The sequence below is a fragment of the Pelodiscus sinensis genome, chromosome 17, assembly GCF_052426305.1.
Source record: "Pelodiscus sinensis isolate ZL-2025 chromosome 17, ASM5242630v1, whole genome shotgun sequence".
NCBI classification, from domain to species: domain Eukaryota; kingdom Metazoa; phylum Chordata; order Testudines; family Trionychidae; genus Pelodiscus; species Pelodiscus sinensis.
The window spans coordinates 5,971,949-5,999,853 of record NC_143068.1 but is presented as its reverse complement, the minus strand read 5'-3'; the positions used below and the strand labels follow the sequence as shown (position 1 = coordinate 5,999,853).

Here is a 27,905-nt window from a genome sequence, read left to right as displayed (position 1 = left end):
TCTGTGCCTCGGTTTGCCCATCTGTAAAACAGAGCTAATGATGCCTATTCACTTGTGCTAAGGGCCTTGAGATCTATGAATGTGAAGTGCTACATACATGCTAATGTACAGTTAGTCCAGGGCTGAACATAATCCCTATTTTCTGAATAAACAAGAAAAAGCTTTTTGTGCCAGGCAACAAGTGTTTCTCTATTTGCATAGAAGGATGTGGTGAGGATTAATTGCACAATATTTTGAAGTTTATAAATCATATGGAAGAGCTATTGTTTCTATTCTTAATGTTAAAGACATAGCTTATTTGGGATAAAGGTGGATTTATAGAGGGAAGACAGCTAAAGGGAAGTGATTTTATCCTCAGAGGCCCATGTCTGCAGAAGTGCATTTGCAGAGATGTTTACCTGCATTTTGCTGTGCAGCACTGAATAAAGGGTAACAATTGCCTACAAAATCCAAAGGGAGCTCTGAATGACTATTTCATGAGTCACCTCGATAGCCACTTCAACAAATAAAATAACAAAGACAGTCACTGGTATAAATGTCAGTACAGACAAGTTCAGAGAAAAAGGCTTTGATTCAACAAAAGACTTGAGCATATGCTTAAAGTTACACATGTGTCTAGGCAGTTTGCTGAAACAGTGGAACCTCCATTGCAGCATGATGGGCAAATAAGATTTCAAAGGAGAACCCATCACAGAGCTATATATAAAAAGCAGACCATCATTCCCCATCATTCTTTGCCTTCTCTTAACATCTATTTACAAATTCTGATAGCAGAGCCCATCATCTCCAACCAACCTGCTCAAAAGAGAAACACATGCTAACAAACTCTCTAATTTTTTTTCATCCGTATAAAGAACAAAGGTTATGTGCACAAAGGCATGTGCAGATGTGCACCACCAATAGAAACACAGGCTACGTCTAGACTGGCATGGATTTTCCGCAAATGCTTTTAACGGAAAAGTTTTCCGTTAGAAGTATTTGCAGAAAAGAGCGTCTAGATTGGCACGGACACTTTTCCGCAAAAGCACTTTTTGCGGAAAAGCGTCCATGCCAATCTAGACGCGCTTTTGTGCAAAAAAGCCCCAGTCGCCATTTTCGCAATCGGGGCTTTTTTGCGCAAAACAAATCTGAGCTGTCTACACTGGCTCTTTTGCACAAAAGCTTTTGCTCAAAAGGACTTTTGCCCAAATGGGAGCAGCATAGTATTTCCGCAAGAAGCACTGATTTCTTACATGAAAGCGTCAGTGTTCTTGCGGAAATTCAAGCGGCCAGTGTAGACAGCTGGCAAGTTTTTCCGCAAAAGCAGTTGCTTTTGCGGAAAAACTTGCCAGTCTAGACACAGCTGCTGGGTGTAGGCGCTGTGGGCTCTCTGTTAATCAGCTGTGCAGCATTTCAATCTCTCCTGGGTGGCCGCCCAAGCATTCAGCACTCAAGGAACACTGCTCATAGGACATGTTAAGAGTCCCATGTTACAGTTAAAACATAAAGATGGAAGAGTCAGAAAGACTCCCATCAAGCAGACAGAAGAACACCCATATGTATTAATGGTATTTTGAGTACTCAGGCATGGAGGACACTGGTTTGTTTAATGGGTACACAGGATAAAACAACAGAGGAGAGGATTCACAATCATCACTGATACAATCCCACCAGCTCCCAAACTCTTGTCCAGGAACCATTTTCTGATGACCTCTGAAAAGCTGACTGGTCATATGCTGCTACCACCTCCTCTTTGTTTCCAAGTTGCTACATCACACTGAAGACAGCTAAAAACACAAATACTTTCCCCTTGTTGCTTTTCCATGTAAACAGCTATCTATGGGGATGCTACAGGATTGCGAACAGACAGGAGCCAGTCTGTGCCTTTCCAAAAAAGAGAAAAGGAGCTCTGCATGACCAGAAATGGGAGAGGAAGTGTTCACAAAGATAGTCTCTCCGTTGAGACAGGAGATCCCCAATGAAAAAGTTTGAGCAGCCTGGTGCTGTAGGTTTATCTTCTTTAGGAGCACTCATAGGACTAGCCATTGCCATTAAATGGCACTATTGCTTTTCACAAAAAGTGTTGCATTGGAACATTTATCTGGTTCAGAGCCACTCCAGCAGCTGTGTGTCGGGTGGGGCTATTTCTATTTTTATGCATAGCACTCAGGAGTTCACTACCACCCAGCTCTGACAATCATCTCTTGTTTCTGAGGCTTGATTTTTGTGAATTAGCATCTCCCCAAGAAGTCTGTAACAGCACTAAATGGATAGGCTAAATACGAAGCCTGCAGAGCAGACCTATTAGGTTATTGATGCAATTCCAACATAGGATACTCTCTGCTTATTGGCCCTGATCTTGCAGACTTATGTTTAAGCACCACAGTAAGCTCAATGGGACTATTCAGTGAGATGTATGTGGGCAGGTCTCTGCAGGACTAAGGGGCAACTTCCCATAAAAATTGCTTCAGATTGGTTGTTGTCCAAGCATCATCACTGTCAATCTGAAAATCCCCCCTCCTCCCAAATTAGCTTAATAGGAAATGACAAGAAAAGGACCTGGTAACTAATTGCCCCAGTGCTATAAAAGGAGAATTATTGCACCAGCAGGACAGGAGTAGGGCTTGGTGAGGATTTCTGCAGAAACCATTGGTGAGTAGCACCTGCTTATTTTTTTAAAAAACATTAATGTTTTAGTTTAGTTCAGTTTTTCCCCTGGAGAGAGAGGTGCAGAGACGCATTCTAGGTCTCCAAAAACCTGCCTGGACAATCCTGTACCATTACATGATTTTATTCACTACTTTTTATGCTTAAGGAACTCTTCAAACCTAATCAATGTCAAAAGTAAATTAAAAGCAACCCTGGCTCACAGATCTGCTGCTTTCCTAGCTTACCTTCTGTTTTGGGTTTCTTCCCTAATGCTTTTTAAAAACACTTCTTTCCCCAATTGTGTGCAAGGCCCATCTACATATGTGTGAGTGAGGAAGAAAAAACATGGAAATGGTGGTGTTGCATGTACAAACTAAGGGGAATGATATGACCTTAGTTGAGAGTATCATTCCACTGACTCTAATGAGGTTCTCTGAACACAGTGGTGTCACTAACCCACAAGCCTGTAGACTGGAACAGAGGAAAGGAAGTACAGGCAGTCCCCGGGTTACGTACAAGATAGGGACTGTAGGTTTGTTCTTAAGTTGAATCTGTATGTAAGTTGGAACTGGCGTCCAGATTCAGACACTGCTGAAACTGACCGCCAGTTCTGACTTACATACAGAATCAACTTAAGAACCCCAGGCATCCCCAAGTCAGCTGCTGCTGAAACTGATCAGCAGCTGATTCCAGGAAGCCTGGGGCAGAGCAACTCTGCCTGGGGCTTCCTGTAGTCAGCGCTGGTCAGTTTCAGCAGAAGCTGACTTGGGATGCCTGGGGCAGAGCAGCTGGGGTGCTGCTGGGTTGCTCCAGTAGTGCCCAGAGCGGTGCTGCAGGACCAATCGGCAGTGCCCCAGCTGCTCTGCCCCAGAGTCCAAAACAAAAGCATGGTCTGCTGGGGGGGGAGCACACTAGCTGCGCAGACCAGGGACACGGGGAGCAGAGCCGCAGCGGCAGCGGGGTGGCGCCTCTGAGGCTTTGCTCTGGCAAAGCCTCAGAGGTGCGGGACCCCCCCGCGGCTGCGGCTTCAGTCCGGGTGCCTGTGGTCTGCTGGGGACCGTCCCTAGCAGACCACAGGCACCCAGACTGAAGCGGCAGCAGCGGCGGTTCCCCGCGCTTCTGAGGCTTTGCTCTGGCAAAGCCTCAGAAGCGTGGGAACCCGCCCGGTGCCCCTGGTCTGCTGGAGACAGTCTCCAGCAGACCAGGGGCACCGGAGCAGCTTACGAACGGGGCTTTCTCGCCCGGACCTCCGGGGCGAGAGAGCCCCGTTCGTAAGTGCGGATCCGACATAAGTCGGATCGGCATAAGTCGGGGACTGCCTGTAATATGTTTTTAGGCCTTAATCATGCAAGTGACTGTCCAGATCCATTCTAGTAGTTAACAAATAAATGTTCTCTAATGTTAGATGCAGTAACAGTAGTTGTTACTCTGAAACTGATCTCTGAATTTGGTGCCCTCCTCTAGCAGGCACAATAGCTGGCTAGTATGTATTCTAATGTCCTAAAACAGTTCTCTTTTCTGCTCTACCTGGACTCTTATCAGTTTCAACAGCAGTCTCAGGTGTACATGAGCCACATCTTGGTTTAACATTTTAGGGTGTCTACACTGCATGGCTAGTTTGGAAAACCAGAGGTATCCCAAAATAATTACCCCACATCTAAACAAGCCACCCATTATTTCAAAATACTCGTTTCAAAATAACAGGCATGCTATCTTGCCATCCTAGTTAACCTCGTTGCAGGAAGGTTAAGGAATGGCTCAAAATAGTGCATTATTTTGAAATTTGGCACTGTGTAGATGTGCCAAATTTCAAAATATCTTTGAGATAAGATATGCAATTTGTGTAGTGCAAATTGCATATCTTATTGAGTTTAAGATGCTCAACCCATAGAGCGCTTCTCATTTTTAGGAGTCCAGGGTTTGGCTTTACTATCTGAATAAGAGCTTTGGCTGTGCTGATGGTCCCTTCTTGCCTTACAATCTGAATCAATTTTGGACAACTATGATCCTCTGGTCTAACCCCCATAACAGAGGCCAGAGAAACCACCCAGTAATTTCTGTATGAAACCCACAATGTCTATTTGAGCTAGACCATCCCTCCTAGTAAGGCATCCAGTCTTGATTTAAAGATTGAACATATCTGTAGCGTTCAAATCTGTTAGCTCAATAAAATGCCAGGTATGACGTAAGTGTAAAACACTAACTCCCTAGTGTTAACGTCACAATGCTTTGACATGTGTTGCACAGACAGTGGTAGCCTTAATGAGTAGTTTTCAGGCGCTATGTGGTAGATAGGGTAATTCTTTTTCTTCCATTTTCTCCTTCCTCAACTCCCCCATGATCTGATGGGAACCTCTTCTCCATTTTTCTACTGAAAGCAGAACAGCTGTGACATTGTGATTAGGCAGCACCCAGAAACCAAGAATAGTGGGGAACAACAATGAGCTCTTCCTTCAGTGACTTCACCCAAGTCCTCACCAAATGGTGACTCATGTAACTGCCCCGTCCTGTGTATTCTATCCCACCGGAGGGCTTCAGCTTTGCCACTAAACTGATCTGTTAAATGCTGAGTACAATGACTCCTGACTATTTTGTTTTGTTTTTTTATTTTAAACCGAAGCTTTAAAACAAGGTCCTGCTACAGAGCCTCTGGTATAGTGTGACTTGAGGTTTCCATAACCTTTTTTAGAAGGGATTCTTCTGCTCTCCTGTCATGGGCTCTTTGGTAATGGAGAAGAGGTGTGAAATAGCAAAGATAAGACAAAGCAATGTCAGGGGAAGGGATAGCTTCTCTGGCTAGCTGAAAGAAGCTGGTCATCTTAGGTGACCTTGTCCCAACGGTACTCTGTACACAAATCAGACAAAAGCTGACTTGGTCCCTCAAGGGACCGTGTCCCTAAAATCCACACACCCAGAGGGAAAAGCACTCTCAGCACATGGGAATTTCTGTCAGATCTTTAATGTCTAGAGTCAGAGTGGTGAGAAAAGAGCTACAAATGTTTCTGTTAAAGAGTAACCATGTAGCATACAGCCCCAGGGCTGTGGTGCAGAATAGTTTGTACTGTGTGAGAATCTAAGTGGTCTCAGCATCAGCTCCCAAGTGACAAAGTGAGCTCACCTGTGCTGGTGTTCTAAGAAACCCCTCTCCTTAGTCTGATTCTGCCTAGAAGAATGGTAGGACAAGAGAACAGAAGCCATTTAAACCCAACCTGTAAAGGAGCCAAAGCAGTAGGAGTTCATTGGGGGTGGGGATAAAAAGCACTTGGCATGAGATTTGCTAGCTATAGTTGATGCTCTTGAGCCTAATGCTACAAATTCCAGGACAGTGATGTGACATTTTTCCCTACATCACAAGCTCCCCTCCTGTTAACAACCTCTCCCCTATCTGTGTACAGTAGTGCCATCGGTGTACATCTGCAAACACTAATTAGTCCAACTAATGATGCCCTGGGAATGAGTCTTGCTCCCATATTACAGATGAGGTTTAGCATTCATTATGACCATCTGGCTATGTCTAAACTACATCCTCTTTCAAAAGAGGGATGTAAATTAGGCAGATCAAAAGTGCAAATTAAGTGGGGATTTAAATATCCTGCACGTCATTTGCATAATTGCATGTCAGCATTCTTTCGAAAAAGGGTATTTTGAAAGTGAAACTGCTGTCTAGACTAGACGCGGTTCTTTTTGGGGGGAAAAAACCTTTTCGAAAGGTCCTGTACTCCTCAATTTGCACTTTCAATCTACCTAATTTACATCCCTCTTTCAAAAGAGGATGTAGTTTTGCCTCAATGGCAAGCCTAGCCCATTGCTCCCCTGACTCCTAGTCCTCTACTTGGATGAGCTCTGTCTGCCAGGGCTGTGATGAGCTGTTCTAAAACAAAGCTTAAAAGGCTGACCTGAAATATAAATGAGGCAGGTCGGTTTATAGTAACCTAATGTAAAACTATGGGTGAGGCAGGCATGTTCAAAGATGGAAACTACTGTAAGGCCTGGTCTATACGAGTGTTCTACTGGTGTAAGCATGTTGGTGTGTGGGTAACCAGTGCAGTTATATTACTATAAATCATAGTGTGGCAGCAGCTATATGTAGCTTATTCTGTTTTTCAACCAGAAACAGGCCTACTAGTCTCAAGTCTCTGGCATAACTATGGCCATACTGTGGGGGTGGGTGCTTTAATGTTCCATGGGCATAGTGAAAGGTTGTCAAACTCTCTCCAGTTTAGACAAGCCCACAGTTAGGACTCGGAAAGGGAGCCCAGTGTGAGAACTTGTTCCCTCTGTCAAGGCTTCCTTTACTTACAAGATGTCTCTGGGTGCCACAGGACTTCACAAGATTGAGTGACTTAGTTTGGAGTTCCTGTGATGTCTTCCACCCAGAGCAGCAGTGCCAGCCTTATGACTTTAAAGGAAATCTTGGAACAAGGGTTTGTGGCAAGTGCTTCCAGCTGCGTTAGCTCTTCTTCAGGCAGCAGCTACTACCTGGAGACTGATGGTACCTCTAAACCAGATACCTGGGATGGCATCCTTGACTTGGAGAATAAAACAAAAGGCAGTTCTCAGCTTGCCCTCAAATGGCCGGAGTGTCTGAGCAGCTGTGTGAAGGGTGACCTGAACTGTATGACGCCAGGCCCTTGTGATGGTGGTCTTGCTTCGTTCTGCAAGACTCCCAGTGTTCCAGTTGCCTTTGACTTGTCTGGTGTGGCTTCTGAACCCAGTGCCAGAGCCACTTCTATAGTTGAAGTATTTTGTGATGCTAAGTCCTCCACACCGTGCAAGGAAGAGAAGCACCTTAAGTCAATTGAGAGCTTGCTCTCCAAGAGCTCTGAAATAACTGACCTCTCAAGTCTGAGGAAGCCACCTCCACCCATATGGGAGATCTCTGAGATACAAGCCCCTCTGGACAACACTGTCTCCCTGAATGCAAGCGTAGAAGAGTCGAGGTCACTAGGATCTTTGAAACCAGATACCCCCTCTCTGGAGAAATCTGTCTTTGCTATTGCTTTGGCGTGGCCTGGTACAGCTACTAAGAGGCATTCTGCTTCTGCCTCTGGATCTCTGTCATGATACTCAGGGGAGTGAGCTAGAGCCCTTAGCTGTTCCTCAGTGCATCAAGCCATTTGACTTTGCTATACCTTCCTTAATGACAGTAACCAGCCAAATAGGCCACAAAAATCCAAGAACTGCTCAAGTAAGAGGGGAAAGGCCTGGGCTTAGCTCAGTCACTGATGGCTAACACAATCAGATTAAGCACTAAACTCTGACAATATGGTGACTCTATGGTACTACATGCATTCTGTATGGTATTGTACTGCACGCACCTGTGATGCATGGGACTGAGTGTCTGCTCCACGAGAGGATGGTATATAACGTCTGACTGCACCTGGGGGTGTTCATCCCAGTCCAGGAAACTACTGGTTAAGAAACTAGCTCACTAGCTGGTAAATCTTTAGTTTCAGCTGCAAATGGTGGGGCTTCATCTTCCATGTGTGCTCACAGCAACAGAGCCTAACGTCTTCTCTCCACCTGTGGCAGGTCTTCCTCTCGTCCCTTCTCTCCCCCCTAGTTGGAGACTTCCTAGCAGCACTTCTGGTTGGGGAAACCACTCTGAATTCCTAAATAAGGTCTACTTGCAACTTCCAACTCACCAAGGCTCACTCTTGATCAACAACACTGAACTTGATTTGTGATCTTCCTACTGATCAGACTGCCTTTGTAAAACTCTCCTGTCTTAACTGTTTGTGGTATGCAAATAAAGAGTGGAAATAATCCTGTGCATTGCTATTACTACCAGCCATCTGACATGCCTCTCAGTATTGATACTCTCTGCTCCTTCCGCTAAGGGACTGCAATGCTATTCTCCCTTGGTCCAGCTGTAGGGGCATATTCCCATTGGTAATGTTCATTGAGAGAGCAGCCAGCTGCTAACCAAATGGGCATACTTAACCTGAACATGGCTCCATGCTGGGCAAGAGGCTTAAATTAAAGGTGACATAGAATACCAGACAATGCAAAATCCTAACTTAATTGTCCTGATTCAAATAACCAGTCAAGGAGCTATCCTAACAGCTATCTAAAACTACCCTGGCAGGATGGATTAGGTCAGAGTAGTGTGTTACTCCCTGAACCTACATTCAGAGTGGAGCATACAACACAGTCTGAAAGGGTACACAGTCTGAAAGGGTTTCTATGAGCGGGACCTAAAACAGTAAGGGTGACTAATTGTAGATGGAATATCCAATGAGACAATACTTGGAAATAATTTTCTCATGTGAAGAGAGGCTCATGTTTAGAATGGAGTGGGAAGGAGATCAATCTAGCCTAAGCTAACTGGCTGTGGAAGGGATTACAAAAGGGAACCAGCTCCTTGGTGTGAGGGTTTCCAGCTAGTGCCTTTCTTGCGGAAATAGGCTAGTCACCTGCCCTGCTCCACACAATAGCTGCAGAAGGTGATGCCCTCCTTGACCCCCAGTTTGGTGGGGGAGAGCACTTGATGACATGGGTTTAATTGGGAGGGTACGGGGTGGGAAGAGAAGGAATTTGAATGGGGGAGGTCAGGAGAATTCTCCTCTGAGCTATTGGACATTCTGATGCAGGATTCCCTTTAATTTCCATTGGGGATTTAAAAGAAAGTGAGTGGAGCAGGGACATTAGAACTCTGCTGTCCCACCTCCCATGCAGGTGCCAGAATCACTAGGCTATAGTCATGCTGTCTGGCCCAATGTAGACAATATTTAAATGTCATTGGATGAGAGGGCGGTGGACAATGAGTGCTCAAACTGTGTGTGTGTGTGTGTGTGTGTGTGTGTGTGTGTCTTCCCCCTCCCTCCCTCCCGACGGAGGTCAATTTACTTTGAATGGGACTTGATCCATCCTGCATGCAATTTTAAGTGACCAAATGCTTGCTTTTGCCCTCCCCCATCGGTTCACGAATTGTTCTGGGGGTTTTGATAGGGAAGCAGGCAGCTGGCTAGAGCTGTGGCTCACAGAGGTATGTGTACCCCTTGGTGTATGTAGAGGTCTACTGGGGGAGTGGGGTGTACATCAAGTCATCTAGATAGTTGGCTAGTTTTACTACAGGCTACATAAAAACACTAGTGAAGCCAGTACACACTAAAACTTCATACAATGCCTAATCTATACTTCTCTATATACTGTGCACTGAAATTGGAACATATATACTGTACTCCTATCTTACTAGATATTTTAGAAATCTGAGACCATTAAGAGAAGTTCTTGAACAAATGGAAAGAGCTAAGACCACCAAGTTTGGTATGCAGCTTCGTCTTATCACCTGGTTTGGGGTTTCATTGTGCTAGGATAATGGGATGTGCCTGGACTTTCTCATAGAATAGAAAGGGAGAACTCGGGTAGGAAGGCCAGTTATACTGCAGAATGACGGCAGAGAGAGGTCAGAGATAGGGACCAGGATAGCTTTAACCCCATTGAGCCAGAAGGTGGCAGAGGTAGATAGCTATCTATCTACTATATATTTCAGAGTCTGTGTCTGTCCTCTAGCCAGAGGACATGCGCCCCTCCCCTGGCTGTGCCCACTGCAGTGGTCATGGTCAGGCACTTCTCACCTGGTCCCAAGCTGCTGCAGTGAGGGAGGGCTGGGGTTGTCTTCTCTTCCCCAAAGCAGCCTGCATCCTGGACCTCTCAGCCCAGCCCCATTCCAGGGCAATGATTTAAATGAAGGAAAAATAAAAATGGAGTCAAGGACCTGAGCAACACCAGGTAAATCTTCTAGTAGATTTAGAATTACATGGCTAAAAATGAGAAAATAAGCAACTTTTCAGTAAGTGTTCTGGGACTTTTTTTCCTTTTGTAAGCAAGTAGTTTAAATGAGCTGAGACTTGAGTGTACCAATACATCAGATTCCTGAAGGGGGTGCAAAAGTCTAGTAAGATTGCACTGCCACATTCCTTTAGGTCAGTGGCTTTCATCTGCTCAAAGGTTTAGTTAACTTGTATGTAGGTGCTGAGTAGAGATGAGAATGGTTAACCCATGCCTGGGAGCAGCCCATCTTACCCCCCCTCCCCACTCTACCATGGGGGGTGCTTGCGGGAGCAGGAGCCAGCACCATTCTTCATGCTGGGCTTGGCTTCTGCCTCCTGCTTCCACCACCACTTCCTTCTCTCCCCCCCCATGGGGGAGGGGGAGAAGGAGGGACTTAGCTCAGCAGAGGTGAGTGACTGTGATTGTGGTTGACTGGGATTTTACAGCCCTAGTGCTCTGTGTTTAGGTACCTACTACAGTAACCAGGAAATTTCTGGTTACTGTAGTATCAAAACTGGGCTTTATGTACCTTTTGGATTTGACCTACATGTTAAACTAACTTCCACATTCTTCAATCTGTTACACCACCACTGATGTCAATCTTCTCAGATAAATTAATAACTCTTCAAAGCCCCTAACTTACAGACAATAGGGGGGGTAGTCTAAAACTACTCTAACCCAGTTAATAGACTGGTGAAGTCATGTTTTTCCCCTATGAAGGGAAAAACATACGTCTCAATTAATTGCAACTGAGACCCCAAAAGCTACCAGCTGCTGTCTGTTAGCTCTAGGCTGTGGCTAGCTAATATCATTACCATCCCCCATTAGGACAGGAAGTAAAGTGCTCTCTGGCCACTGAAAGGGCAGATCTAAATGCACAACCTGCAAACACCTGGCCTGGAACCTGGGTTATGCTGATCAGCGTCAGGAGAGGGAATAACTTCACCATTCTGAATGTGGAAGTTAGACTGTGGGGAGCAAGTAAGAGTTTTCTATCCCAATATGTGAAACCCTTCTGGCTCCTGAGTTCAAATATCTCCTGCGGTGGGGGGCCGGGCTGGCAGTCTCATGGCTGCGTTTGGGGAGGAAGTCCCCTCTCCCGCTGACTGCTCTGTAGCACTAAGTGACAGCGGTACCCCACAAGCTGCCCTACCACTTCTGTGGTGCTGGAGCGATTTCTCCGGGGTTGACTTTAAGGCAGAACTTAAGGTTTTTCTCCGGGAAGAGCCATTCACAGTCTCATCGCGGGTCACGCCCCTGAGTGAGCATCCCCCCACGGGACTGGTCCCTGGGGGGGGCGCACAAAGAAGCAAGAGGGCTGCTCACAAGCGCCTTTCCCTCCGGGAGCCCCTCCCCACTTAGAGGGGGGCGCTCGGGTCCGGGACCGAGACCAGCCTCTCCCCCTCCCCGCGAAGGGAGCTGCTGCCAAGCTCCTGCTGGGCGCAGGCTCAGCAGCGCTCGGGCCCGGGCGAGCAGGCGCGGCGGCAGGTGGGTGGGCGAGAGCAGAGGGAACCCCCCTTGTCCCGTGTCCGCCCGCGCCGGCCGGGAGCAGCCCGCCTGGGGGGGAGCAGGGCCCGAGTGGCCGGGGAGGGGAGAAGTTACTTAACCCCCCGGGCTGAGTCAGGCCCGCTCGGCCCCTCCCCGGGGAGCCTCGCCGGGGGGGCGATCACGTGCGGTTACCTCAGCAACGGCCCCCGGGCGGCGGGGCGCGGCAGGCCCGCCGCCATGCCCCGCTCAGCATCCTGCAGGCCGCGCTCCGCCTAGGCCGGGCGGCGCGCTCCGCCGCGGCGCACCCAGAGCGGGACACGGGAGGGACATGGCGCCCGGGGAGCCAGCCCGGCGGCGGGGCTGCGGATCCCTCTTCAGGCAGGAAGGAAAACAGCCGGTGGGTACGGGAGCCTGGCGAGGACAAAAGAGGGGAGAGCCGAGCGGACCCGCGGATGTCACTGGCCCCGCTAATCCTCCTGATTGTAGTACAGGCAGGCCCCGGGTTACGTACAAGATAGGGACTGGGGGGTTGTTCTTAAGTTGAATTTGTATGTAAGTCGGAACTGGTACATATTGTAGGGGAAACTCAGCCAAACATTTCTCCAGAGCTCAGTTTTATTCTCCCACACCTCACTTCCCTCAGTCCTTCATTCTCAAGCTGAGGTGTCTGCTGAGAAAAGCCGCTCCGCGTCTCCCTGGTCTGCTGGGGGGGGGCGCTAGCTCCGCGTCTCCCTGGTCTGCTGGGGGGGGGCGCTAGCTCCGCGTCTCCCTGGTCTGCTGGGGGGGGCGCTAGCTCCGCGTCTCCCTGGTCTGCTGGGGGGGGCGCTAGCTCCGCGTCTCCCTGGTCTGCTGGGGGGGGGGCGCTAGCTCCGCGTCTCCCTGGTCTGCTGGGGGGGGGGGCGCTAGCTCCGCGTCTCCCTGGTCTGCTGGGGGGGGCGCTAGCTCCGCGTCTCCCTGGTCTGCTGGGGGGGGGGCGCTAGCTCCGCGTCTCCCTGGTCTGCTGGGGGGGGGCGCTAGCTCCTGGTCTCCCTGGTCTGCTGGGGGGGGGGCGCTAGCTCCGCGTCTCCCTGGTCTGCTGGGGGGGGGGGCGCTAGCTCCGCGTCTCCCTGGTCTGCTGGGGGGGGCGCTAGCTCCGCGTCTCCCTGGTCTGCTGGGGGGGCGCTAGCTTCGCGTCTCCCTGGTCTGCTGGGGGGGGGGGCGCTAGCTTCGCGTCTCCCTGGTCTGCTGGGGGGGGGGGGCGCTAGCTCCGCGTCTCCCTGGTCTGCTGGGGGGGGGGCGCTAGCTCCGCGTCTCCCTGGTCTGCTGGGGGGGGGGCGCTAGCTTCGCGTCTCCCTGGTCTGCTGGGAGGGGGGGCGCTAGCTCCGCGTCTCCCTGGTCTGCTGGGGGGGAGGGGCGCTAGCTCCGCGTCTCCCTGGTCTGCTGGGGAGGGGTGGCGCTAGCTTCGCGTCTCCCTGGTTTGCTGGGAGGAAGCAGCTAGTGCGGGGTTGCCTCACCCCGTTTGTAAGTAGGGATCCGATGTAGGTCGGATCCATGTAACCCGGGGACTGCCTGTATTGCAGAGGGGTCCCCGTGCTAGACACGCCTCGTGTCCACTCAAGGCAGAAGTAAGAACAGGCTTAATGCGCAGCAAGACGCTCTAGGTTAGCTATCGGTAACGCTTTTTGCTAGCCTAGAAGGGCAGTTAGGCTGCTACGGGTACTTGTGGAATCTCTGAAGCAAAATGCAGGACTACGTAGCACTTTAAAGACTAACAAGATGGTTTATTAGGTGATGAGCTTTTGTGGGCCAGACCCACTTCCTCAGATCAAATAGTGGAAGAAAATAGTCACAACCATATATACCAAAGGATACAATTAAAAAAAAATGAACACATATGAAAAGGACAAATCACATTTCAGAACAGAAGGGGGATGCAGGGGGGAGGGGGAGAAGGAAGGTAAGTGTCTGTGAGCTAATGGTATTAGAGGTGACAATTGGGGAAGCTATCTTTGTAATGGGTAAGGTAGTTGGGGTCTTTGTTCAATCCCCCCCCCCCCTCCCGGGAGAGTGTCGAATTTTAGCATGAATGACAGTTCAGAGGATTCCCTTTCAAGTGCAGATGTAAAAGGTCTTTGTAGTAGAATGCAGGTAGTTAAGTCGTTGAGACAGTGTCCTTTCTGGTTGAAATGGCAAGAAATTGTTTTTTCTTTGTGATCCTGTCTGATATCTGTGTTGTGGAATCTCTCTGATTCAAGGTAATAGCACATACAGATTGTAATTTTTTCACAGACTACATGAAGACATCATGTTGGAGAAGTGAAGCACCATTACCCCCATGTCCTAGAGGGGGGTGGGAGGAAATAACTATCTAGTTCAGGGATATAGAGCCAGGAAAAGGTTTCAGGTCCCACTTAAAATCTCCATTTTACAAGCTTGGCAAGTCACTTCTCTTAATTTTGCTAAATCACAGCGAAGAACAGATCTTGGATCTCATGCCTCCAAGACCTGGCCTTTAAGAGAAGATGTTCCTCTTTGTTTCTAAAGCACCTGAAGCCTTTTTTCATGTAGGAGTTATGTTGGGGCAGTTTTTAGTCACCTTTTCTTGTGCAAATGTGAATGAGTAACCCATTCCTTAAGTAACAGTTAACCGGTTCCCTTGGAGCATCCAGCTCTACATGGGGTGGGGAATGGGAGCCCCATAGACTGGGGGCTGCTCCATCCAGGCTGGAGCACTACCCCACTTGGAATCCTGCTTAATCAGTTAACCAGTTAAATGTTAGGAATCCCTTAGTCAGTTAACTGATTTAATCAAGATTTTACATCCCTATTTGCAATTTAGGAATGTGCCAGAGGGTTATCAGGAAGGCGAAAGCAAAATTGGAATTGCAACTGGCAAAGGATGTGAAGGATAACAAGAAAGGTTTCTACAGGCATGTTAACAAGAAGAAGGTGATCAGAGAGGGCGTGGGACTCTACTGGATGAAGGAGGTAACCTAGTAACAGATGATGCGGGGAAAGCTGAAGTACTCAATGCTTTCTTTGCCTCTGTATTCACGGACAAGGTCTGCTCCCAGCCTAATGCGCTAAGTGATGCAATATGGGACGAAGGAGGACAGCCCTAGGTGGGGAAAGAACAGGTTAGGAACTATTTAGAAAAGCTAAACGTACATAAATCCATGGGTCTGCACTTAATGTATCCGAGGGCACTGAGGGAGTTGGCAGATGTCATTGAGGAGCCTTTGGCCATTATCTTCGAAAAGTCATGGAGATCCGGAGAGATCCCGGATGATTGGAAAAAGGCAAATGTAGTGCCCATCTTCAAAAAAAAAAGGGAAGGAGGACGATCCTGGAACTAGAGGTTGGTCAATCTTACCGCAGTTCTTGGAAAAGTCATGAAAGGGATCCTTAAGGAATCCATTTTGAGGCACTTGGAAGAGAGGAAAGTGATTAGGAATAGTCAGCATGGATTCACAAAGGGCAAGTCATGCCTGACCAATCTGATTAGCTTCTATGATGAGATAACTGGCTCGGTGGACATGGGAAAGTCAGTGGATGTGATAAACCTTGACTGTATCAAGGCTTTTGATATGGTCTCCCACAATATTCTTGTCAGCAAGTTAAGGAAATGTGGATTGGATAAATGGACGGTAAGATGGATAGAAAGCTGGCTAGAAAACCAGGCCTGGCAGGGAGTGATCAACGGCTCGGTGTCAGGATGGCAGTTGCTTTCTAGCGGAGTGCCCTAGGGTTCAGTTCTGGGACCAGTTTTGTTCAACATCTTAACTAATGACCTGGATGAGAGGATGGATTGCACCCTCAGCAAGTTTGCAGATGACCCTAAGCTAGGGGGAGAGGTAGATACGCTTGAGGGCAGAGATAGAGACCAGAGTGACTTAAACAAATTGGAGGATTGGGCCACAAGAAATCTGATGAGGTTCAGCAAGTACAAGTATAGAGTCCTGCACTCGGGACGGAAGACTCTCAAGCATTGTTACAGGCTGGGGACTGAATAGCTAAGTACAGGCAGTCCCCGACTTACGTCGGATCTGCACTTACGAACGGGGCTTTCTCGCCCCGGAGGTCGCGGTAGCGGATTGCTACCTGCGAGCTCCGGGGCGAAAAAGCCCCGTTCGTAAGCTGCTCTGGTGCCCATGGTCTGCTGGAGACCATCTCCAGCAGACCAGGGGCACCGGGCGGGGTGCCGCGCCTCTGAGGCTTTGCTCTGGCAAAGTCTCAGAAGCGTGGGGAACCGCCGCTGCTGCCGCTTCAGTCCCTGTGCCTGTGGTCTGCTGGGGACCGTCCCCAGCAGACCACAGGCACTGGGACTGAAGCCGCAGCCGCGGGGGGTCCCGCGCCTCTGAGACTTTGCCAGAGCAAAGCCTCAGAGGCGCGGCACCCCGCTGCTGCTGCGGCTCTGCTCCCGGTGTCCCTGGTCTGCTGGCGGGGGGGGGGGGGTGCGGCTAGTGTGCCCCGCCCCCCCAGCAGACCAGGCTTTTGTTTTGGACCCTGGAGCAGAGCAGCTGGGGGCAGCGCCGCTCTGGGCACTACTGGACCAACCCGGCAGCACCCCAGCTGCTCTGTCCCAGGTCCTGATTCAGCCGCTGCTGGTCAGTTTCAGCAGTGGCTGAATCAGGACGCCTGGGGCAGAGCAGCTGGGGTGCTGCTGGGTTGGTCCAGTAGTGCCGAGGAGCGGTGCTACTGGAGCAACCCAGCAGCACCCCAGCTGCTCTGCCCCAGGCGTCCCTAAGTCAGCCGCTTCTGAAACTGACCATCGCTGACTACAGGAAGCCCGAGGCAGAGTTGCTCTGCCCCAGGCTTCCTGGAATCAGCGCTGATCAGTTTCAGCAGCAGCTGACTTGGGGAAGCTTGGGGTTCTTAAGTTGAATCTGTATGTAAGTCAGAACTGGCGGTCAGTTTCAACAGCAGCGGCTGAATCTGGACGCCAGTTCCGACTTACATACAGATTCAACTTAAGAACAAAACCTACAGTCCCTATCTTGTACGTAAGCCCGGGGACTGCCTGTAGCAGTTCAGCAGAAAAGGCCCTGGGGGTTACAGTGGCTGAGAAGCTGGATGTGATTCAACAGTGTGCTCTTGTAGCCAAGAAGGCTAATGGCATATTAGGTTGCATTAAGAGGAGCATTGCCAGTAGATCCAGAGATGTCATTATTCGGCTCTGGTGAGGCCACATCTGGAGTATTGGGTCCAGTTCTTTGATGAAAATTATTTACAACTGACCACTCAAGAACCTGAGAATAGTGAGTCACAAACACTGAAGGGAGGAATCCCACAGCATTTTAAGCATGGTGCAAGAATAATTGTGTCCTTTGTAACAGCTGAATTCATCATTTTCTATATCTTATATTTGGGCTTTGAAAGATGGAAAGGTAGGAGGAAAGGCTGGAGGTTTGGCAAAGTAGCACATGGAAGAGGTTCCACAGAGAGGTACAGATTCTTGTCTGAATGGCTTTATTTTTGTATTCTTAGAAGGTAGTTTTTATTCATAAACATGGAGTTCTTGGGCAGGTGTGATCTTGAATCCTATCTTTGTTCTGTCACTAATCCCTGGAGAACTCCAAGTATAAGATTACTTTTAATCTGCAATAGATCTTACCAATTCAGACTTCCAAGTTATTAATTTACTTCAGTCAGAATCATGGCTTGGGTATATCCACTCTGAAGAGACAATGCTCCAAAAGTTAAACTAGTCAGAAGGCTAACAACTGGAGTATTGTGTCCAGTTCTGGGCCCCCACTATAGAAAGGATGTGGACACATTGGAGAGGGACCAGCAGAGGGCAACCACAATGTTTAGGGGGCTGGAGCACATAACCTATGAGGAGATGCGGAAGGATTTGGGCTTATTTAGTCTGAAGAGAAGAGTGAGGGGGGATTTGATAGCAGCCTTCAACTTCCTGAAGTGCAGGTTCCAAAGAGGATGGAGAGGCTGTTCTCAGTGGTTATGGATGGCAGAACAAGGAGAAATGGTCTCAGGCTACATTGGGGAAGGTCTAGGTTGGATGTTAGGAAAAACTATTTCACTAGGAGGGTGATGAAACACTGGAATGGGTTACCTAGGACGGGAGTGGGTGGAATCTCCATCTTTAGAGATTTTGAAGTCCTGGCTTCACAAAGCCCTGGCTGGGTTGATTTAGTTGGGATTGATCTTGTTTTGGGCAGGGGGCTGGACTTGATGATCTCCTGAGGTCTCTTCCAGATCTATGATTCTATAACTGAACAAAAGCATACCTCTTGCTAACTGAACAATCAAACTCTTGCTTGGGACCTTAAGGAGGGAAGCAGGAACATATGAAGAGAATATATTCCTTCAGGCTAATGTAACAGACGGTGATGCAGTAGACCCCAAACAGGGAGCAAAAAAACCTGTGTTTCTGAGAACAGTATTAATTCTATTTTCTTTCTGATTTGGGGTGAAGATTATTCTGCAGGGCTCCTATAGAAGCAGAGCATCAGACTATTGTGTCGCACTACAGCAATTAGACATTGTCTTATTCTTTCACAGGCATATGACAACAGTACACAGGACATTATGTACTTCAAGAGTGTTAGAGGACAGGGTAGTCAACATACCTAAATCCTGTCTACACAGCCACTGCTGCTTGTGGAGAGTTATAGGTGTGATGTTTTGGGGGGTTCTGAAGGCAGTCCTTGATTGGTAGCCAACAAACAGGGAGCTGCACCTTGTACTGTTACTGAAAATTCAGGCTCTAGTGGAGTAGTTACAGCACATGAATCCCTGCCCTCTGACAGGCTACTGCTCTTAAACCAACATCCACATAGCAAAACAGCTATGATGGGTTTCAACTTCCATTAGGTGAATGAAATGAGAAGGAAGAACTATGCAACCATGAGATTTCACTATATGTGGAGGGATGGCTGATGGAGGTGGCCATGAGCCATTCTCTCTTCATAGATGCTAATTTTTCTTTTAAAGGAGGAATAATAATATACTTCTCTATCTACATACCAGCCTGGTTACAACAAGTTAGTGAAAATGCCTTCATTTATTTTAAAGCTCACTACAGTCGTCCCATGAGCAATGCCAACAGGAACACCAGAAATCCTAAAGGATAAACCTTAGCTCAGGGGTTGGTCTCACTGCTTATTGTGCATTCTCAGAGTGCTATAGTAACTATTATTTCTAAAACAGGTTGTTGCAACAACAAAAGACAGGTGGCAAAACACCTTACTAAAGCTTTCTTTAGAAAGGTTTTATTTACTGACTGAAGTATCAACACTGAAGAACAGCACATGCTGGAGTTATCCATCACACCCTAAATATTGGTAGAACTGGGCAGAACTGTAGTTCAGCTGGAGCCCCTTGGGCTTTGGTGGATATCGATGTAGTCTTGGAAAGATTAAGATTGTTGTGTAAATCTTCAGCTGGATTGTACCAATCAGTGTTTTGGGTAAAAGAGGTAACATTTATAAAAACACAAAGCACAGTTGCCTTTTTTCAAAAATGTGATCTCTGATGAAGAATGATTATCTTCCATCACTGCAGTAGAGTTGTTAGGGCAACTGGGACCTTATGGAATTTAAAAGTTCTCCATTTGTGTAAACAGTAAAGGATGCTAGGGATCAAATTCATAGATAAGCAGTCTTTGACATTCCTCCAACAGAATATAGTGCATATTTGCATAGTGTCTACAGCATGCTAGCATTTTAGGCAGGGAAAAAACCTATATCCTCTTTCCTGACAAGCAGTGTTAGCACCAATATTTGGGGAAGGGCATAAGACAGCAACAGAAAGAATAGGACTTTCACTCATCTTTACTGCACTATTGGAAAAGACAACGAAAGTGAAAGAAAGACCTTTCAGAAGAAGCAATGTTGAAGGTAGCGATAGGCAGACCACGATTTCTAGGAAGTGTCAGAAATAAAGGACTACACAGTAGACAGCCGGGGGAAAGGATCTGGTTATGCATGTGGGTTTGGGCCTTAGATGCATAAGACACAATTGCATACCCGAGAGGAAGTTGTGTTCTTGTGCAGTGCCAATAACAGGTTTAAAACTATTAAGAAATATCTTTGCTCCTCTTGACACACAGAGCTTGTTATTAACAGTGGAAGAATGCTAAGACTTTTCACCATTTATGTTCTTAGTTTTCTTGTTTGCCCTAAACTCAGCTTGTACAATTAAAGATCAATCACTGCACTTTAATTCCAGTTCTCCACATGCAGGAACTCCATGGTAAAATAGGTGGTAAATAAGACAAGGATAGAATAAGGCCAAGCCAAAAGTATGGTGGAGTTTTTGGTTTTGAAAAACACATACACTAGCAGACAATGATGGGAATATATTCCTTTTAAATTCTATGTATCCTTCCACATTGTTGCCCCTTTAAGTTAGGGATGTAAATGTAATGGATTACACCGAATTTTACATTCCTATTCTAAATGTACATAGTGCTGTACATTTTTTTAAAGCCTAATCCACAAAGAATCTTATCTTCATATTTGTTCCTTATTGGGAAGCTCATTTTAGGCTTGCGTCTGCAGAGCAAATTTCTTATTTTCATTTTAATTGACCATCAAGAGGAAGCAGTTGCAGAGTTAGAGATTAGACATGGATTCCATGAGATTCAATTCCAATTCTACTTATGGCTACATATTCTGCTCTGCAGCTCTCAAAACAAACTAACTTTCACAGATTAGTGGCTTCTCTTCTACAGTGCAATTAAAGCTACAAGCATCTATAAAGACAAACATTTTATACTCAAATTTTGCATATAAGCATTAGATACAAGAAAATAAATACCAGAAGACAGAAGTAGGAATTGGAATAAAATATTTTCTTAAATATTTCACAGATTACAGAATTATAGCTCCAATAAAATACAGAATCAAGATTAAATATGGAATGTTTGTTACATAAAATGCTTTTGAAAATTATTGCCACTTACAAGGCAACCCCTTATTTGTCATTTATTTAAAAAAAAAGTTTAAGACTTTATCCATATTTACAACACCCAAAGGTTCAAAGAAAAATTCAATATACTGAACAAACAGGTAGAAAAATAATTGACAGCGAGGGAGATACAGTAAATTTTTGCTAGGAAGGTCAGTCTGTCTCTCTCTCTCTCTGACAGAGTAAGCCAATGCTCAATAACCATTCTGGAATCCAGCTTCACTGGTGTCAATATCGTGTTCCTTTATGGAGGAGTGGGAGAGACATATTATCAAGTAAAAGTTATACACTTAAATTTTTTTTAAAACTCATGTAGACCCAGAAGCCTTATTAATGAAACAGCTAATCAGAAGAGAAACATTCACAATTAAGCCAGCAGCCCTGAACTTTGTAGGACCATCAGGAATGCTTTTCTCTCAGATGCTGAGGTGGCACAGAGTCAAATTATTTAGGCTCCTAATTCCACCTGAAATCCAAAGTTAGGAGCCTAAATACCTTTGAGGATCTGGATCTAACATCCTTAGTATTATATCTGCATTATCATAGTAATATCAGACTGTGCTAATACCCCAAGACTCCTTTATTACTTGCAAAAAGAACACAATGGATGGTATTTCACTAAAATCACCTGAACTGTGTGTTTATACATCTGACTGCTTACTGCCCCATCAAAATCACAGATCCCCAAATGAGGCTCTTGTATTAAGCCAATCATTTTAGAAAAGGAAAGCTTGTTTTACACATGTGTACATTAATGTATTTATGTATCAAGTTGATAATTTATTTGTGATTCTTACAGACACAGTAGTAAAACTTATGAACAGTGCAGGTGACTTCAGCCATGTAATTGTGCAGTTTGAGTTCAACAAAATTTGCTGATGACAGGACCTCCATGCATCAATCTTCAAGTATCTATACCAGGGCTCAGCAACTTATGGCATGCGTGCTGTACGTGGCACACAAGATGATTTTGAGTGGCATGCGCAATGACAGCCTAACAGCGCAGGACAAGCAGTCTGAGCAGGTCCCTGGCATGAGGGAGGGCATGGCAGCAAAGAGCCCCCCCGGAGAGATGCTCTTCTATTGTTGCTAAGCAGCAGGCATACTCTAAGGGTACGTCTAGACTACAGGGTTTTGTCGACGGAAGTTTTGTCGACAGATACTGTCGACATAGAGCGTCTAGACACATTCAGTTCTGTCGACAAAGCAAGCTGCTTTGTCGACAAAACCCTGTAGTATAGACGCAACCCTACAGGCACTAACACCTTCTGTCGACAGAACTCTGTCAACAGAAGGTGTTATGCCTCGTAAAATGAGGTTTACCAGCGTCGACAAAACTGCTGAGTTCTGTCGACGTTATGTCGACAGAACTCAGCGGTAGTGTAGATGCAGGTATAGTTTTGTCGACAAAAGTCCACTTTTGTTGACAAAACTCAGTAGTCTAGACACACCCTGAGTTGCAAGGAGCAAGAGACACAGCAGGGCATGCAACAAGCAGCAGAAGGGGGCATTTGACCTGAGGCAGCTAATACCCTGATGCAGCCACAAAGAGTACCCCATGACAGAGGGTCATTTCTAATATCACACTCTCCATTCATTAACTGTTCTGTAATTAAAACTTAAAACAATATACCTGATTCAGCTTCTTGAACTCCACCACTTGGAAGAAGATGTGCTCCAGGATATGCTTGGCATCTTGCTGCTCCTTTGGGAGTTTGTCTGTCACCCCTAAGATATCACCACACTTTCTGACATAAAACTCCAGGTCATCTTCGGTACCTAAAAGAACCCACAGAGTGAGGGAGACAAATCTCTCACATTCATGCACAGTTTGTGTGGTTGAAGTTATACCACTGATTTCTACTTGCAATTAAACACTTGGGGAATTTAGCCCTTTTAAACAAAGTTATTCAAATAATAGACTGTTTCTTTAAGGCACACGGTGCTTTCTGGCACTCCTGTTACTGAGAGGTGTGTAAAAGTTTGAGAACCTGTGACACCTTAAAATGAAGAAAGATGTGGAAATTATTTGTGCATAAGACATGGAGCAGAACACAGAAGTAAAATCAGAGACTCATTAATATCAAATCAGCTGCAGTCTCAACAGCAGATTCAGTGATTGACTGGCCCTACTCATTTCAGCCACTGTATACTTTAAAGTATTTTCCATCATGAATTAGTAATGGGAATTTAGGGTCCTTCTAACATGTATGGTTCCAAGAATCATATCTTAGCTACTACAGGTCTGGAAGTCCTTCTGAACAATGACTGGGAGCAGATGGTAGAGGACACAGAAAAAGAAGAATCACTCTGCTATTAACATTTTGTTCTGCAACAGTGCACTACATCATGCACACAAAGAGAATATTTTCTGTGGACTTGGTTTCCAGAGATACTGAAACCCCTAACTATAGATGAAATCAAGAAAGGGCTGTAAATGCACTGTACTTCTGTAAACGAGACTTTGTGTTCCTACTGAAACTAAAATGTCTCAAGTTATTTTGCTAAAGAGTTCCTCAAAAGAATGGGACTTCTGTATAAATATCAACATAATCCAACTTCAGAAGCTTGCCTTGCTTACATTTGTTGGTAATCTGTGCAAGACGAGCTCTCTCAGAGGAGAACGTTTCATCTAAGTCGAACAAGTCCAGATTGGGAGGAGGTAATTCTCTGAAAGCAGGCGGGAACACCTACAAGAGAAGATTTAACGTAATTTACTGTCAAGTGGTTATTTTACATGCTGCAGAACACAAGACAGCTTTCACATTGGATATCAGTAAAGCCTTTTGAAAGACTATAAGACAAAACTCCATAATAAATTGAACACACTTCAAAACTTCATTTGCATTTCATAAAAATCATAGAATCCTAGGTCAGAAGAGACCTCAAGAGGTCACTGAGTCTAGTCCCCTGCCCAAAGCAGGACCAAACCTAACTAAATCATCCCAGCCAGGGCTTTGTCACGCTAGGACTTAAAAACCTCTAGGGATGGAGATTCCACCATCTCCCTAGGTAACCCATACCAGTACTTCTCCACCCACCCAATGAAATAGTTTTTCCTAATATCCAACCTAAACCTCCCCCACTGTAAATCGAGACCATTGCTCTTTGTTCTGCCATGTGTCACCGCTGAGAATAGCCGCTCTCCATCCTCTTAGCAGCCTTCAACTTCCTGAAGGGAGGTTCCAATCAAATCCCACCTCACTCTTCTCTTCTGCAGACTAAATAAGCCCAAATCCCTCAGCCTCTTCTTGTATGTCATGTGCTCCAGCCTCCTTATCATTTTGGTTGCCCTCTGCTAGACCCTCTCCATTGTGTCCACATCTTTTCAATAGTGAGAGGCCCAAAACTGGACACAATACTCCAGATGTGGCTTCCCAGTGCCGAATAAAGTGAAATAACTTCTCTAGATGTGCTGTACCCTAATATGCTATTAGCCTTCTTGGCTACAAGGGCACACTGTTGATTCATATCCAGCTTTTCATCCACTGGAATCCCCAGGTTTTTTTATCCTGAACTGCTACGCAGCCAGTCGGTCCCCAGCTTGTAACAATGCTTGGGATTCTTCCGTCCCAAGTGTAGTACTCTGCATTTGTCCTTGTTGAACCTCTTCAGATTTCTTTTCGCCCAATCCTCCAATTTGTCTAGGTCACTTTGGACCCCATCCCTACCCTCCAACATATTTACCTCTCCCCCTAGTTTAGTGTGATCTGCAAACTTGCTGAGGGTGCAATCCATCCCCTCATCCAGGTCATTAATAAATATGTTCAACAAAACTGACCCTAGAACCAATCCTTGGGGCACTCTGCTTGAAACTAACCACTAACCAGACATCTAGCCATTGATCACTATCCATTGGGCCCACCAATCTAGCCAGCTTTCTGTCCACCTTACAGTCCATTTATCCAATCTATATTTCCTTACCTGGCTGGCAAGAATATTGTGGGAGACCGTATCAAAAGATTTGCTAAATCAAGGTACATCACATCCGATGACTAGATACTCTACATTTTGCCTAGGCATGAGCATGCCAGCACCTCTTCTTTTTACCCCATTTCATCGAGTTCTCTTTACTGTTTTCTCTTTAAACCAATGAAAACTAAGGATAAGAGCTAAATCCTTTTTTGACCCGGTCATTCCTACTTAGGATCCAAGAACTGGTTAAAGTGATTTTGCAGTTTCTTTTCCATTCTTCCACTCAAGGCTGGGACAAGATAGGTGCCTTCCTGTGACGGGCCGTAGGGCTCTCCGCCGCTGGAGCTCGCCGACTCCCACACTCCGAGACGCCACAGAAGCGCTCTGCTGCCAAAAGACAGCCCCATGGCAGTGGTGTAGGGTTTGCTCAGGTGCACGCTGAGTGCATGCGTTGGGGCACCGGCAATTGAGTGCTGTTTCCTAGTGTCTGTGCCGGCACGGGCACACAAGGGGGAGGAGAGACGGGGCACGGGCCCTTCAAAAGGTCAGCGCCGGATGCCGAAGGGGCGCACAGGACCTGAGCAGAGGAGACTGAGCAGGATGGAGGGGAGGAAGCGGCCCAGAACGGGGCGTCCAGAAGCCCGCAGGTTGGTGAGTTCCAGGGTATATCCCCACCAACAGGACAGGGTAGTGGCCCCTGTCCTTAGGGTCCTGGGTCGGGACCCGGAGTGAGAGAGGGCCCAGGTCCCCCTCCCCTCTGAGGCTGACAGTGCCATTCTGGAGACCTGGGGAGTTGCGAGCCGCAAGTGAGGACTGAAGGATGTTTATCCTGAGCGAAGGACTTAGTTAGGACACAAGAAAAGGGTTTGTGTGTGAACGGGGTTCGAGGCCAGTAAGGGGAGCACTCTCAATGATGAGGCCCCTGGAGGTCTGAGGGAATACACCCCAGAACACTTCCCAACAGTCAAAGTAGCAGGGGGTTTAGTCTCCAAAACTTGTAATTTGTCAAGAAATGAATGATGTCAAGGTCTTCAACGCAGCGCTCCCCTCTGCAGCATCTGTGATCCCAAGGGCTGCTCTTCTGGACACTGTTCCCCGTAAAGAGTTTACTAAGAATCTCTGTCAATCTTGTGGAGATTTGGGGTGCATGGTCAAATACTGAACCTCAGACTCTCTCATATCTGTCAGAGTGAACCCAATGGCTGAAGATGCTGCACAGCCAGTGCTCTGAAGTCAGTGACCAAAGACTGCTGTTCCACACTCTTGTACTTACAGAAATAGAGGGCAGCATAGGACACAAGAATATGGACTGATTGGGCAAGAGTTTTAATTACCAACTGTCAAGCAAGTCACTTTAGTTGTGGTTAAAACCCTTCATTCAGCCACACTGCTCACACATTAAGGCACAAATATTTATTACCATATGCAATATTTTGTATCAATGCATATATGTGGATAAGTTTCCAAGGGGTAGCCATGTTAGTCTATTTCAACAAAAACAACAAGGAGTTCCTCTTGGAATGGATTCCAGCTCACAAAAAAAAAAAAAAAAAAAAAACCAAAAAACTTACACCCAAATAAATTTGTTAGTCTTTCCGGGCCCACAGGACTCCAAGTTGCTAATGTGCAATATGTAACACTAGTTGGGGTTGAGATGGGATTTAACTTTTAATTGCTTGATTTTTATGCCATTTGGCATCACATTTAGAGCCACTGTATTAATACTGACTGCTTTTATGAGGCCTTGTGAAGATTGACTGGAAAGAGATTATAAGGAGTGGTGTCCAAACTCAAAATAGCTTAAGGAGTGGTGTCCAAACTGCAGCCTTAAGTCTCTCAAAGACCACTGTAAAAAAAGAAATACACTTTTCATTACAAACTCAGATGGTAGAGGCTGTTCTTCCAAGATACCTCCTACAACCTTCTCAGCTGTAGGGACAGCTCTGATGTGAGCTCAACAAGGAGAGAAGAAAGAGTGTAGCTCTGGCTGCTCTGCTGCCTATTTGTAGGAACCCTAATGAGAGCAGGATGGGAGCCTGACTGCCTGCCTGAAAATACTGACTGTGGGTCCAGGACCTTTCTGAAATAACATTTGGCCTTCACGCTAAAAACATTGGGCACTACTGGCTCAGAGCAGTATAAAGCAACGGGGGAGACCTGTGGAAATACTAATATCGATTACAGAAAAGATGTGGACACATTGGAGAGAATCTAGCAGAGGGCAACATAAATTATTAGAAGGCTGGAGCAAATGACTTATGAGGAGAGGTTGAGAGATTTGGGCTTAAGAGATAAGACTACATATGAGGCTTCAACTATCTTAAGGGGGATTCCAAAGAGGATGGAGAGAGGCTGTTTCCAGTGATGGCAGATGACAGAACGAGAAGCAATGGTCTCAAGTTGCAGTGGGGGAGATCTAGGTAGGATATTAGGAAAAGCTATTTCCCTAGAAGGGTGGTGAAGCACTGGAATGGGTTCTCTAGGGAGGTGGTAGAATCTCCATCCCTAGAGCTTGACAAATCCATGGCTGGAATGATTTAATTAAGATTGATCCTGCTTTTAGCAGGAGAATTATACTATATGACCTCCGAGGTCACTTCCAACACTATGACTCTATGTATGGAGCATTTTAATATCTTCAGAAAGTAGCAAGTTCTACTGGCAACTGTCTCAGTTTGCTCACCACATGTGCATTTAACCAGCTTCATTGTTTTCACATTTATAGGACTATAGAGTGCTACATCACAGAGTGATGTACTAAGAAACTCAAATGGTTAGTGCTCTACTGTTTCTCTGTCTTTTCCATAATTATTTAAAATAAAGAAAGGTTAATATTACAAGGTGGTGTCTATTCATCTAGTGTGTCATCAGGAGCTTGCTCAGGTAAGATTACTCACAGCTGGCTGGAGTGCAGGTAGTGGAGTCTCAAACTGAGGCTGAATGAGCTGGAGAGGTTCATGTTTCACATTTAGCTGTTCATAAGATCTACAATAAAGAAAAAGGCAAAGTCTGAGGGGAGAAGATAATACTACATTGTCTGTTTACACTTGCATGTGTTACATACAGACAATGAGTTTGAATTTGTCCAGGACATGAAGGTTAACATCTTATTTATGAAAACATGTAATAGAGTTTTTACCACAATTACACAGTAACTTTGATCTCTGCAACTACAAAGCAATTGCTTC

At 46.3% G+C, this 27,905-nt stretch overlaps 2 protein-coding genes and 1 pseudogene across 7 annotated transcripts in view; 1 reads left to right on the top strand and 2 right to left on the bottom strand.

Moving 5' to 3' along the window:
- Positions 1-12,280, bottom strand: part of MYBL2 (MYB proto-oncogene like 2) — a 38,992-nt gene extending 26,712 nt beyond the window's left edge. For 4 of the 5 annotated variants that reach the window (XM_075901358.2, XM_075901360.2, XM_075901359.2 and 1 more), the window contains exons 1-2: positions 12,085-12,280; positions 10,209-10,394 (exon numbers count right to left, since the gene is read on the bottom strand). In XM_075901358.2, the coding sequence (XP_075757473.1) occupies positions 10,209-10,394; positions 12,085-12,131 (233 nt within the window). In that variant the 5' untranslated portion in view covers positions 12,132-12,280. The remainder of the gene's footprint in view (positions 1-10,208; positions 10,395-12,084) is intronic. The other variant, XM_075901362.2, reaches the window with a different exon arrangement.
- Positions 2,564-7,861, top strand: LOC149523443 (uncharacterized; annotated as a pseudogene).
- An 8,385-nt stretch (positions 12,281-20,665) lies between the features above and the next one.
- Positions 20,666-27,905, bottom strand: part of IFT52 (intraflagellar transport 52) — a 33,794-nt gene continuing 26,554 nt past the window's right edge. For both annotated transcript variants that reach the window (XM_006126665.5, XM_025186412.3), the window contains exons 11-14: positions 27,615-27,702; positions 23,384-23,492; positions 22,436-22,581; positions 20,666-21,044 (exon numbers count right to left, since the gene is read on the bottom strand). In XM_006126665.5, coding sequence (XP_006126727.2) covers positions 20,997-21,044; positions 22,436-22,581; positions 23,384-23,492; positions 27,615-27,702 — 391 coding nt within the window. In that variant the 3' untranslated portion in view covers positions 20,666-20,996. The remainder of the gene's footprint in view (positions 21,045-22,435; positions 22,582-23,383; positions 23,493-27,614; positions 27,703-27,905) is intronic.